We start from the raw sequence: 14,465 nt of genomic DNA, 5'->3' as shown, positions 1-14,465 counted from the left end.
CATTGCATCTGACCCATACAAAAATTCTAAAATATAAGTACTTATTTTCTTACCATAGCAGCAATTTAAGCTTGAAGTATATGTAACTTTGTGTTTTTACGAGCTGCGTCAGTAGGGTGCAGACAGTGCGTCTCAATAAACCTCACAAGCTGCACAGCTACCGAATGAAAGTCTGCTCACTTAGGAGGCATTTTGACAGGTGGCACAACAGAATGCAGGGATCTCGAGATGCGATTTTCAAAGTTTCAGTTAATTTTAACTTGAAACAGCATCCTAAAATGTGGCGTTATGACGCTAAAAAAAGTGAGTTGCTCCAAAAGCATACTTATGTAAGACCATTAAAAGTAGCACAGACAGAATGCAAGAATGTGTCCTGTAAGAGCAGAACAGATTGCCGAACTCAGCTGCCAAATGGAATGCTGTGGACTGTACACAGGGACAGACTGGGAAGAGAAATCGGCCTGGGTTCGCTGTCCTTTTCTGCATATCACTGCCCCCTTCGGCATATCGCGGCGGCGTTTTGTGGCCCGTTCTGCATAACGCGGTGGCCCATTTCAGCTTATCGCGGCCCATTTGGCCCTGTTTCGCGGCCGGCCCAGAGGGAAAAGTCCCGGTTCTCCCGATGGCCAGTCCGCCCCTGACTGTACACCAGTGATAGGCTTATGTTTAATGACATGGGAATATGTTGACTTTTATAACCACTTGTATTGTGTATATTTATAATTGTTTTAATTATTATGTATTATTTATGTTCAATTATCTTTATTTGGAGGCATTTCTGAGCAAATATTGATTTATGTGATTAATTGTGATTAATTAATTGCTATGTCATGTATTTATTATGATCAAAAATGTTTAATTGATTGATTGCCCTGGAAAAAACAACACTCCCTTTTGGAGGAAATTTCAGTTACATCAGTTCAGTTATTGAGTCACTGAGACCAGCTGGTCAAGTCATAGTTGGTTTCCCCTTGTGGATAATGTACAGTATAGTAGGTCAGTGCTTTTATCCTTCATCAGTGTGTATGTCAGAGCAGTGGGCAACATTAAAAGTTGCCTGCCTTCAGAGTAGACCCTAAGCTTTCCATCATGACCCACAGGCACTCGCCCTTACTCCAAAAATAACACCATTCAACCCCATTCTCCACCAATCATGCATTTCTTATTAGCCTGGGACATGAAGAACCATCTTATGTTCTGAATCAGCTGATTGTAAATCAGCAAAGTCTGCTTCTCTTTCTGGGTCACAATTTGAGTGCACAAACAAGCCACTCCACTTTAAAATGAACTGCCATTTAGCCTTACTTCAGATTACATACCCATCACTAGCTTAGTCTAACCCATTGTAAAGCACAATAGAGCACTGCAGATAAGCAGGCAGAGCCTCTCGCTATGCTGCTGAGGCTAACAGTAATGTGACTCTTGATGTTCTTACAGTATTGAGGTGAATCGATCTGCTCCTCATTCATTCTTTCCGGTCTTTCGCAATATAGGTAAAGCTTCACTGTGTAAACTAACCCTGCTCGCCTCCCCCTCCTTTAAATGGACAGTTCACCCAAAAATGTAAATTCTGTCATTATTTACTTACCCGCATGTTGTTCAAAACCTTTATGACTTTATTTTAGCAGTTAATTGAGACCACATCTGTAAAGCTTCGAAAAAGGACCAAAAGCACTTTAAACTTTTAAGCTAAAAAAAAAAAAAGGAAAAATATGAATAACTGTAGTCTAGACCAACACAAAATAGGAATCGTTTGAAAGCTTGGAAGTTCTGCTTTCCAATTGGTGAAGGCATTATGACCAAAACTGAACAAGTGCTTTGAAATTTGCAGACAAATCAGAAGTGCTCCATTTTGATAATTTATAAAACAATTTGCACTGTACGTATTATTGCAATCTGAAAAAACATCAAACGCGTGAAATAGCCATGTGTCATATGTTGTTGGAAAGCTCTCAAAGAGTAGAATACACCCAGTCTACTTGTTTTACAGACAAAAATATAGTGAATAATAGCTAAGAATATGTCTTTGACAAATATGTTGGTGTTGCTTAAATGCCGCGTTTTCGCTTATAACTTCAGGAAAAATAAACAGAACATAAAATATCATATACCATTATTTAGAGGAGGTGATTATCTTTCAAACGAGAAAGGTAACAGACAAGGTAATTGGATGTGTAGATCAATAGATAATCCACACGAAGCACAATGTTACATGGTGCCACCAGGAGATGGCACCATGTAAATGACAGACTCAGTGATGCAGACTCATTGTGTCAAAAGGCACTCATTCTGTGAAATCTTATGACTAAAATCATGTCTGCATGCCATGCAAACCTTTAGTCATTATTGTATTTGCATGTGTAATTAGTTTTCATGTACAGTTATTATGTTTGACTTGTTTGGAGAGGCTTTAGGACACATGGAGACATTTTTAACACTATGATAAATTATATTTGTAATGCTATAACTTTTGATTGCTTTGTCATATCAACACAAAATGTTTCTCAGATACAGTTGACATGATTGGGAACAAAACAAAAGCAGTTTTTCGGTGTTACCTTATTTATACCCAGAGATATATAATGTCAAATCATAAAAATAAGAAAAAAGAAAAACGTGTGATTTTCCAGCAGTTTCTTGGGCTGAGAGTCTCAGAATTTATTATAATCTATATAATTAAAAAATAAAAATGGAATAAAAAAACAGTAATAAAATATTCACTTACCCAGAGCTTACATAGAAACCAATACTGACGGCATTAGGGTAACTCCCATATATAAACTTTTAATGCACATACACACATACTGGTCGGATAAGTATTTCCACAGTAAAAGCAGATCCTCGTCTATTGGTTTGCATGACTCCAACAAGAATCGAATATCAATAGAGTATAATTCAATAAGAATCAAAATAAAAATCATTTTGCAATATTTGAGAAGCTATTTTAATATTCGACTAGCTGGTGCTAAACGGTTACTTGATTGGTCGGTTACTTGTGCACATCCCTAGGCACCATTAACTGTGATTGTATGGCAAAGAGCTGCGGAAAGATTCTTCAAATAGCTCCTTTGGTGTTCCTCAGGAGTTATAACAGCATGCGGGTTTGGAAGGATATGAGAATGAGTAAATAATGGCAAAATTGTATTCCTTAAACTATCCCTTTAAATGAGGTGGGGGGGGGGGGTGGGGGGGAGTGGAGAAGGGCTGGTTAACACAGTGAAGCATCTCTATCTTTCTCTGTCTTTCATTTCCTTCATCCCTCAGTGCACATGTCATACGTTCTGGTCTATATTTAGAGACAGAGGCAGAAAAAGCATCCTACCCACCTCAAGGCCCAGCATCACCCCTATTACATGTTGTAACACCCCTCCAAACACACAAACATACTCCACACAAATCAAATAACATGCTCTGTCTTTTAAGGTGTCGATCTCTAAGCATTGATCTTAGTTCTCCCCCACATTTTGGTTCCACCACAGTCTTAGTCTCTCTGTTTTTTTCTGTCTTTCACTTTTATACTCCCTCTTCCTCTCCCTACAGAGTTAAATGTATAATTTATATCTACTGTAGAGCGCATGGCCATTAGGCAGCCTGACCGAGTGGTTTCAATGTTGTGGAACCTAAGAAAGATGGAGAGAGAGAGAAAGGGTATGAATCGAAAGAAGGAAGCTCTTTGTGCTTTGCATGCTAAGAAGCTGGTTCTTTCTTGAAGATCTGTGGGCTCTGTTTTGGAGCGGACACGAAGACAGGATGAATATTCACAGCATTCACAGCAATAGGGGCTCAGTAAACAATGGCAGAGCAATTTGTTCTGCTCAAGTTATCAGTTGTTCTCTCGGTAATGGTATTCAGCAGATGTCATCATGGCTTAGATTCATTTGATGGCCTGTTATGCAATGCTACAGGCTGGTTTTAGGATTGCAAGCTTGTTGAGCATTGCCTTATAAACGCATCTGCTTCAATAGCATTAATGAAATCAGTCTTTTCCTGCTGTGGTTGTTTAATGTACCGTTGTAAGCGATCTGCTTGCTATCTGCTTGTTTATTGTTAGCAAACAGATGGGATGAAGATTTTTGAATTATTAACAACTAAACAGTTGGCCTATGTGATTCTTCAGGTTATCAAAACATATGTACAATGCACTTCAAGGAATAGATCACTCAAAAATGAACATTCAGTCATGTTATTCCAGACCTGTATGACTTTCTTTCTTCCGTGAAACACAGTGCTGCTCTTTTTCCCCCATACAGTTAAAATTAATGAGAGGCTGCCAGTTCATAACATTCTGCCTAACATCTCCTTTTGGATTTGGAACGATATGAGGATAAATGATGACAGAAGTTTACATTTTTTAGATGAAATATGCCTTTAATCAGACATTCTTGTAGAGGTAAGTGGTTAAACTTAGACATGTACCATCCTATGTTTCCATAGCACTAGGTTCTATTTTGGGCATTTAATTTGGTGTTCGACTTGTAATATCTGACAGAACAAGATTCAGCTTGCTCTCATCTGCTTGGCCTCAATTAACTCCAAATAGCCGGATTTGTTCATGTGTCACTGTTTTAATCTTAAACGCTGAAGTTTGTCATAGATGATTCTTCTGTGTAAGAAGCAGCTTTTTCCAAAGTGTTTTTTTTTTAGACAGACTCTTAGCCTCAGTCACCATTCACTTTCATTGCATATTTTGTTCCATACATTGAAAGTGAATTTTGACTGTAGAGGCTAACATTCTGCCTGGCTTGCATCCATCTACTTTTATTGCATATGTTGGCCTTTGTTGTTTACATAAGAGTGACAAGACAAGATTTTGTCTTTCCTTTATTATAGTGGATTGTCCTAATGATTGCATAATGCATAGTATCTGATTTCACTCAGACAGCATTACAGAAAATCTGTGGAGCCGGTCAAGCATTGCTGCCATACATTTTGTCATCTAATGCCAGATAGAGGACAATGCTAACAACTTTTAATAAAATAATTGCTTTGATTGCTGTAAATGATGAAACTGATGTTGTTTGTAGGGTTTCTAAAAGTAGAATTGCCTTGTAAAATTCCAGTTTTGGTACTGAGATTTTTTTTTTTAATGTAATTTCTAGTGTTTGGTCCATAAGAACATATTACAAATAATGGTATTACAGAAAAGCCTAGGTTTTCCTTTTTAAGACACACCAGGGTGTAAAACATTGGCATGTATGATCTCAGATATTCATTAAGATGTCAAAAAGGACAACAGATGAATTGCTTGGGCTTAATAACTCATTTGCTAAAGGAAATGCTACAGGTATAACACTGGTATGAATTTGTTTAATGAGATATTTATTATAACTATACAATACAAATTTATTTCTCAATCATGCATTTATAAACTCAGCTCTTTTTGTTGTATTGTCAGGACGAGCACTCCTATTTGCATATAGTTTGGTTCACATTATTACACAATGGCACCACCTTGTGGTCATTATTGGTTACTAACCAGTCATACACTTATTGATTTCCACAGCTGTCCACTGCAGTCTGACCCAGAATGGCATTGACCATCAGGTGTGTGCGGAGGATATGACTTCACACCTGGAGGAAGTGTCTGTTGATCATGGACTGGATGATGACAGCCCAGGGTTTCAGGACCAGAGTTTGGGTTTCCATCGACGATCCCCACCCCAGCGCTCCGTCTCAGAATCTGAGCTCTCCAGGGTAAGAACAGGATCAAGACTTATCACCAATAGCAAAAATGTCTTTAGTGAGCTGTAGTAGAATATTTTACTACTATATAGATATAGCATACTGGAAGCATTACATTAAGCACTGTTGCAGCCTCAGTGGATGTAAAATGAATATGCTATTTAATTTACATTAAATAAACAGATTTTTGTGTAATCAAATGCCCTATAGAATGAGTATATCCCTCCCCTTAATACAGTATGTCATGCCCAAACTTCTTGTTTCAATAGGAAATGTCAGTTTCATGAGGTCTTTAAAGGGATCATGACATGAGGAATCAAATTTTCCTTGATCTTTTGACATACACTAGCGGTCAAAAGTTTTGAAACACTTGACTGAAATGTTTCCCATGATCTTAAAAATCATTTGATCTGAAGGCGAATGCTTAAATGTTTGAAATTAGTTTTGTAGACAAAAATATAATTGTGCCACCATATTAATTTATTTCATTATAAAAATAAAATTTAATAAAAAAATAAAATAAAAATAAAAAGTTTTTGAAATTGATGACTTGGACCAAATAATAAAGAAAAGCAGCCAATAAGTGCCCAACATAGATGGGAACTCCTTCAGTACTGTTTAAAAAGCATCCCAGGGTGATACCTCAAGAATTTGGTTGAGAAAATGTCAAGAGTACATGTCTGCAAATTCTAGGCAAAGGGTGACTACTTTGAAGATGCTAAAATATAACACAGTTTTGATTTATTTTGGATTTTGTTTAGTCACAACATAATTCCCATAGTTCAATTTATGTTATTCCATAGTTTTGATGACTTTACTTTTATTCTAAATGTGAATATATATATATATATATATATATATATATATATATATATATATATATATATATATATATATATATATATATATTATATATATTTATATATAATAAAGAACAAGTAAGTGTTTCAAAACTTTTGACCGGTAGTGTATAAGAGGTCATTGTACTATAAAAACATACTGTAAGTTTCAGAACTCAAATCTTCCTCCTTATTGCAAAAAGAGCATTTGTTGAAACCAAGCTGCCAAAACAACTTGTTCTCATTGTGATGTCACACTGTGGTAGACATTTGCATCTGACTGCCTCCACAACAACACATCAATGCCTACTTTAGTAGAGCTGAGCAGTGAGAAGGCAAATAGAGAGAGCATATCAGTCAAGAGCAGAGAGCCAGTCGTAACAGTGGGCGTTACTATCAAGTCTTAAAGGAGAAGCAGCACCAAAACCGAATGTTTCTGACAGATGGTAAGAATGAGGGTGGAAAATGATCATGTTATACAAATATATGACTCTTGTTTTGTGTGCAAAAAAACGAATATTATAAGTGAACCTCAAGAAACAAATTAATAGAAAAAAAAGGACCAAAAAAGGAATTGATCATAGATAGGAATTTATCATCAAATGCTATAATTATTTAGTATATATATTATAGTGTCTGTGATGTGGCACAATGCATTTTAATAGACCTTATTCACAGTAGCGCCATCTTTGATTTTTGACAAGAATGAAAACCAGGCTGTGAGGGATAGACTTACCATCTTTTCAATGACATGCAATGTATAAAGCTATCAAAAAGCTCCTAGATCACATCTAATTTTCCACAACTCATTTTCTCTGGAGTTTTTTGTCTACTGAAATTTATTGGAATGATATTTTCAACGTTTCATCAACGGAACAATCCAAAAACACTTTAAACATCTGTACAACCTATTCAAGAGACTGTATGTCTACCCCTCATAGCCTCGTTCTCATTCCTGTCAAAAATCAAAGATGGCGGTAGTGTAAATAAGGTCTGTTGGTTTTTAGTAAATGTTTTAGAATTTTAGGTCAGAGTAACAGAATTCACAACCCCTAGCATCTACTTTTGTGAACAAAAGCCAGCCTTTTCTCATTCTGTACACCATAATATGTTATTTGTGTAAGCTTTTTACCACAAGATGGCACTCTAATAAACTGGGTCTGCTTTTGCACTCTTGATTTAGTCCATTTAAGAGTAAGTGGATATGTCTTATTAAACTCCATTGAGATTTATCGCAAATCCTATAGTATACATTTGAAAATGTTGCGTATTTGAGAGATTGAAAATCTGAAAAGTCAACCTAATTTTCATTAGAGAAAAATGTAAAATGCATCAATGAAAATGCATTCATTTGAACTGAAACCAAAAAATGTTCTCGTTCATATTTAAAAAATAAATATTGTTTGTATTGAACGACCCTTCAAACTAAAAGCTTAAAATGCATCTAAGCTGATTACAGAATTCTGTATTCTGTTGTCATAGATGAAGATCATTTTAGCGCTGTTATGTATTCATATCTTCAAGTCATCATGCTTTGTTGCTATAGTAACATGAAAATTCTTGAATTGTATAATTATACCAAGGACAGAATGACTGTGACATTGTTTTTGTGTGTGTGCGTGTCTGTGTGTTATAACTTAAAAGCTCACCTTTCCACTTATCTGTCACTCATCTTTGTTTAATTGGCTGGGAATCCACCAACAAAGCTATTCCCACTTGTCTCCCACCTGCAGGAGCCACAGAATTTGTGGCTCTGTCCTTCCAACTTCTGAAAGTCTCACTGTAAAATAAAGCTCACCATCTGCACTTTTTTCAATGCAGTGTGATATACCTTTATATATTAAACCTCATCAATCCTTTTGTAAGGCTCTGCCAGTGATCGTGGCTCCGCAGGCTTACCTTCACACCTCTGCTGCAGGTATCTTGGGTTAATTAGCTCTGTGCTGTTTTTAGTGTGGCTGTGACTCTCGCCCCACTGGAGGTGGTTTCTACTGACTCAGCATCTGTTTATTTGGCTGAGGTGTGTCATTGCTGCTGAATTAGGCTGCCTCTTAAAGGTAGCGCATACATTGGCTCAAGCCCTGTCACAATGGCCCTTTTTCCAGACAATTAGAATTCCACTTATACCGTACGGAAATTGAGCTCTGACATTTGAATGGAGAGATGGTCATTAAGTGTATAGTTCACCCAAAAATTAAAATTATGTCTTTAATTATTTACCATCATGTTGGTCCAAACCCATATGACTTTCGATCTTCCATGGGACACAAATGGATTTTTAATATGTACCATTTGCTCTTTTCCAAGCAAATGAATGACAACCAAGGCTGTCAAACTTCAAAAAGGATGGGCCCGTCAGGAAAAAATAATTATCAAAATCAATAACTACAGTCTTGACCAAAGCAAAATAGGTATCGTTTTTAAGCTTAGAAGCTGTACTAATTATAAATTATAATTAATTACTTTACAATGCATGTAGGTATTAGGACCAAAGAAATCAGAAGTGTTCCGTTTTAATAATTTATTAATAATTTTTAATAAATTATGCTCATATTATTGTTTGTTATAGTTAAAAAAATGGATTAAATAGCCATGTGTCATATGTCTTTGGCATACATGTGACATGCAAACAGGTGTTGCTTATAAGCCGTTTTTTCGCTTATTACTTCACAAAAAATAAACAGAACATAAAGTATCACATCCCATTACTTAGAGGAGGGGATTCCTGTTAAAATGAGCCCACACACAACGTAATCTGATGCAGAGATCATTAGATAATACACCAGAGCACAATCTGCACACAACACATAATGTGCTATCTGGCTAAAATGCATTAGCTTTCCTGGATCAGGTGACTTCATCGAAATGATTTATGTTGTCCAGCATCATGGAATGCTAAACCAATTGTATTAGGATTCATATCGCTGCAACCAGAGGTGGAAGTCATCCAAATATAGGCAGAGAGGATCGTTCACTGTAATTACATATGGCCACCAGGAGATGGTGCCAAGTACATGACACAGATTCTATGATGGCTCAAATGACACAGAATGGAACTGAATGAGATCTCGTTACTCATGCCTGCATGCTTTGGAGAGAGAGCATACCTTTAGTCATTGTTGCACTTGCATGTGTAGTTCTTATGTACAGTTATTATGTTTTATTTGTTTGGAGAGGCTTTTGGACACTTGGAGACATTTTAGACACTATGATAAATTATTTTTGGAATGCTATAACTTTTGATTGCTTTGTCGTATCAACACAAACTTTTTTACTCAGTTACAGATGACATGATTGGGAACAAAACAAAAGCAATTTTTTTAAGCTATTTTATTTACACCCTGAGATATATAATGGCTCATGTGTTTTTGTGATTTTTCAGCGGTTTCTAAGGCTGAGTGTCTCATAATTTATCATAATCTATATAATAAAAAAAAAATTGATACCAAACAATTAACCCTCTTTGGGTTTTTTGTAGAGTTATAAGCTTTTCATTTTGGGCATGCCACTGAATCAGGAAATCTTTAAAAACACCATCAGAGGGGCCTGGGTAGCTCAGCAAGTATTGATGCTGACTACCACCCCTGGAGTTGTGAGTTCAAATCCAGGGTGTGCTGAGTGACTCCAGCTAGGTCTTCTAAGCAACCAAATTGGCCCGGTTGCTAAGGAGGGTAGAGTCACATGGGGTAACCTCCTCGTGGTTGCGATTATTGGTTCTCGCTTTCGATGGGGTGCGTGGTAAGCTGTGCATTGATCGCGGGGAGTAGCATGAGCCTCCAGTGCTGTGGGTCTCTGCGGTGTCATGCACAGCGAGCCACGTGATAAGATGTGCGGATTGACTGTCTCAGAAGTGGAGGCAACTGAGACTTGTCCTCCGCCATCCGGATTAAGGTGAGTAACCGCGCCACCACGAGGACCTACTAACTAGAGGGAATTGGGCATTCCAAATTGGGAGAAAAAGGGGATTAAAAAAAAAAAAAACACCATCAGATCTTAAAGGTTTAAAGTATAATGAAAGTGGTCTGCATGACTCGTACACTATATTCAAAGTCTTCTGAATTCATTCGATAGCATTGTGTGAGGAACAGACTGGAATTTAATTCTAAAATTAAAGACTGAACTTCCTCTCCAGTGAGTTGAACTCTAAAACCTTCAAATCTTCCAAATTTCTTATTCTGTGATCCATGGAAGAAAGAAAGTCATACAGGCTTAGAATATCATGAGTGTGAGTAAATGATGACAGAATTGTCATTTTTGGATGAACAATTAATTTATCAAGATGAGGAGTTCGTGGAAGAGAAGAATTATTTACAGTCTGCATTCAGCTGAGATTCTGCTATTTTTTTCTTGCCCAGCCAGGAACTGTGAAGCTTTCCAAACCGGTGGCTCTGTGGACCCAGCAGGATGTTTGTAAATGGCTAAAGAAACACTGTCCCAATCAACACCAAGTCTACAGTGACTCCTTCAAGCAGCATGACATTACAGGTAATCATAGGCACCCTGTCATTTTCATAATGATCTTGGCCAAGGTCAAATACACAGTGTCCAGTGCTCACTCACACACACACATTTCACTTGCATTAAGACATTCATAATGGCACTGGCATTAATTTCTACCGGCTCAGCCAAGATGATTGCATTCTAATGTTTATTAGCTCAGCAGGGGTTCCTGTGCATGCCTGTGGAGGAACTTGTGTGTGTGTGTGTTTTTATTTCATATCATATGACTTAATGCATTGTGATGGATGACAATACTACAATTTTTTATGTTGTATTGTGCAAGAAGCTTTTATAAAGATGAATTGCTCACATAGTGCAGACAATTCCAGCATGCTAACATCTAAAGGCCGATTTATACCTTTGAGTCAAACCTACGCCGTAGGCGGTTATGGCATAGCCTGACGTACACCTCTTCAAAAATAGAAAGGACACATGTACATTTGTTTGTGCACTTTTTTTATAGATCATGGCAGCAGTAATTAATGATGATTAAATGATGGAGAAAAGCATTATAACTTGGCACATATTCAGACAGAGGGGTAGACTAGCACTTTTTTATTTATTTATTTTATTTATTTTAAAGAGCAGATTCAGGTGTATATTCAGGTAATACAGTTTAATCCCAGTACATTATGCCAGATTTTGGTAGTTAGCTGAATCCTCCACATTCTAGCACTCAGAACAGCTTTTGTGGTGATTTATCATGATTTGGTCTACTGATCTCCATTGTCACAAGTAATACTGGCTAGAGCAATGTTTTGTCCATTTCAAATTGCTCAAAGGATTTTGAATACACATTGCATTAGGGTTATGCTCAGTCCAATTAGCCATAATGTGTGTATAAAATATGCAAGCTCAATTTGACTGTCCTTAATTAACAGGAATATGTTCATAAGCACCAGGCCTTACCAACAGAGACACAGTGCAATTTGCATCCATATCAGGTCATATTGTGCATAACGAAACACATTTCATTAGCGTAAACAAAGATGGTTCAGTGCCAAATCACAAAACAAGAGAGTGTTTATAAGAAACTGGCTTAATTAAAAGTACTGGAATACACAATGAACACATTTAATGGGTCACTGGTGTGGCTCCCAAATATTAAATGGTTGGTTCAGGTTCCTAACTGAAAATAGACCTTACATCCAAGGACCTGCATGTAGTCAAACAGTTATTACTTTATTGGAGATTGTCATTGTCCACATTCACACTGCAAATAAATACTGTTGTCACTCCTCTACTGGTGGCTTAAAGGGATAGTTCAACCAAAAAGTAAAATTCTGCCATAATTGACTCACCTTCATGTCGTTTCAAACCTGTATGAGTTTCATTTCTGCATAACACAAAAGGAAAAATGTTAACGAGTATCCCAGTTCTTCTTTTCAGTGCAATTACAATTTATAGTGACTCACTTTAAACTGTTAAACTCTTGTATTCTTGTATACTCTTGTATTCCGGTCACACATGGAATGATAATTTAAGGGATTTACTCACATTTTAATGTGGTTGTCACCCCCACAACTGTGTATATGTGGCCATTATGCGATCTGTCTTCTTGATAAATGTTTCAAAAGAACTGAAAAATAAGGCTACTTCACAACTTCAACAGGCATGTATTAAAAAGAATGTGAGCTCTTAGAACTGCTATTGATTTATCATTACGTCTTCATCAGATCACATTTTAAGACCCATTCATGCTAAAATTCTGGGAAACACTTTATATTAACGTGTCCATGTTACACATATTACATGTATTTACTATAGTAACAACAGTCAATTATGTGTAATTAATTACAAGCAAATAACCCTAAACCAAACCCTTACCCTAACCCTAAACCTATAGTAAGTACATGTTGTTAATTAGTAGCAATCAGTAATTACTTGTGTAATTACACTGTACAGGGACACATTAAAATAAAGTATAACCAAATTCTGATATTTTTATATATTTTATTATTGAAGGATTCACAAGCCTTTTGTCTCATCTGTACGTACGTTTCATCATACCTGGCATCCTCAAAACCACCTAGAGAGCTTAAAACTACTAACTATTAAGTTACCAAATTACTTGTTTCCATTTGAACCAGAGCGCGGTCAGTTAGACAAACGTTTCCTTTCCATTGCTGTGGAGATTCTCCCTCACCACTTCTTACACGTCTCACGAATCGCTCCGAGAGTTTGACTCGAACGCCAAGCTGCCATTAAAAATGCATTAAAGCATATTAAGGCATAATTAGATATTAGTCCCTAATCTGCAGTAATTACAAAGACCGAGACAGCAAGTGGTTTGGTAAATGAGTTAAGCACATATTTTTGATAATGTAGGTGTAATCAGGGGAGAAGGTGCACTCATCCTGTGTAATATACAGCTGAGAAGATCAGAGAGAACAAGTAGACAGACATCAGTCCCATGGGCCATGGCACAATGAGGTCATGAAAGCACAACACTATATACAGTAACACCACAACTAATGTCCGATAACTAAACAGGTACTCATCCATATCCAATACTCATCCATGCACTTTAGTAAGCATTGTGCCAGTTTAAAAAAATAAAATAAAAAATGTGCCAGTATTTAAAAAATAAAATAAAAACATCAATTGAAACCTGCTAGAACTGTTAAAATCACCAGAAAGCAAGTGTCCTTTGGTGAACAAGGTCTCACAACAATGATTAACAAGCAGGGTTGTGAGCCATTCAAAGCTGGTTTTAAAATTTCAATTCAGTTCCAGAATTTGAATGAAATTGAAGTAACAAACGGGGCACATAATTGTAATTTGAAGTTAAGGAAGTTGGATTAAAATAGATTGAAATTCAAGTGTAGTTTTTTAATAATAATACATTTTATTTTTCAGTATAAATTACACATAAGCATGTTATCTTACACACAACAACACACAACACATGTAGTATTTTCAGGGACATGTACTAATTGATTGTACTAATCAATGTTTGAAATGCCACCTATATAAAATAAAACAAAATAACAAACACAAACCATAACAATATATATATATATATATATATATATATATATATATATATATATATATATATATATATATATATATATATATATATACGTATATACCCTCCTGAGACACAAACGTAACTGCTGTGTGCATTTTGCATTTCCACATTTTTATTTGTAACTAGTAGAACCTAATAAACATGCAAAATAAATAAATAAATTAAAATTCAAGAGCAAATGGTTTCCTAAACATTTATGTACACGTATTTGGACAGCGGGACTAAGTTGTGAAATTTAAAATAATACCAAGCTATATAACATCCAAGAGAGTTGGTTATTCATGATTTTCTATAAAGCTGCTTTGGAACAATGTGTATTGAGAAAAGCACAAATAAAAAACTATACAAATAAAAATTATTTGACTTGATTTGAATTTTATGTTACAATGTTTTTTTCTACTTTGGTAACA

The 14,465-nt window shown here is 36.1% G+C and overlaps 1 protein-coding gene across 2 annotated transcripts in view; it reads left to right on the top strand.

The window, feature by feature from the left end:
- The window catches only part of samd12 (sterile alpha motif domain containing 12), a 150,686-nt gene that overhangs the window by 15,368 nt on the left and 120,853 nt on the right, over nucleotides 1-14,465 (top strand). For both annotated transcript variants that reach the window (XM_051671620.1, XM_051671619.1), the window contains exons 2-3: nucleotides 5,504-5,694; nucleotides 10,877-11,006. In XM_051671620.1, coding sequence (XP_051527580.1) covers nucleotides 5,504-5,694; nucleotides 10,877-11,006 — 321 coding nt within the window. The remainder of the gene's footprint in view (nucleotides 1-5,503; nucleotides 5,695-10,876; nucleotides 11,007-14,465) is intronic.

This window comes from Myxocyprinus asiaticus, chromosome 34 (assembly GCF_019703515.2).
Source record: "Myxocyprinus asiaticus isolate MX2 ecotype Aquarium Trade chromosome 34, UBuf_Myxa_2, whole genome shotgun sequence".
NCBI lineage: Eukaryota > Metazoa > Chordata > Actinopteri > Cypriniformes > Catostomidae > Myxocyprinus > Myxocyprinus asiaticus.
This window is presented reverse-complemented; position numbering and strand designations above follow the sequence as displayed.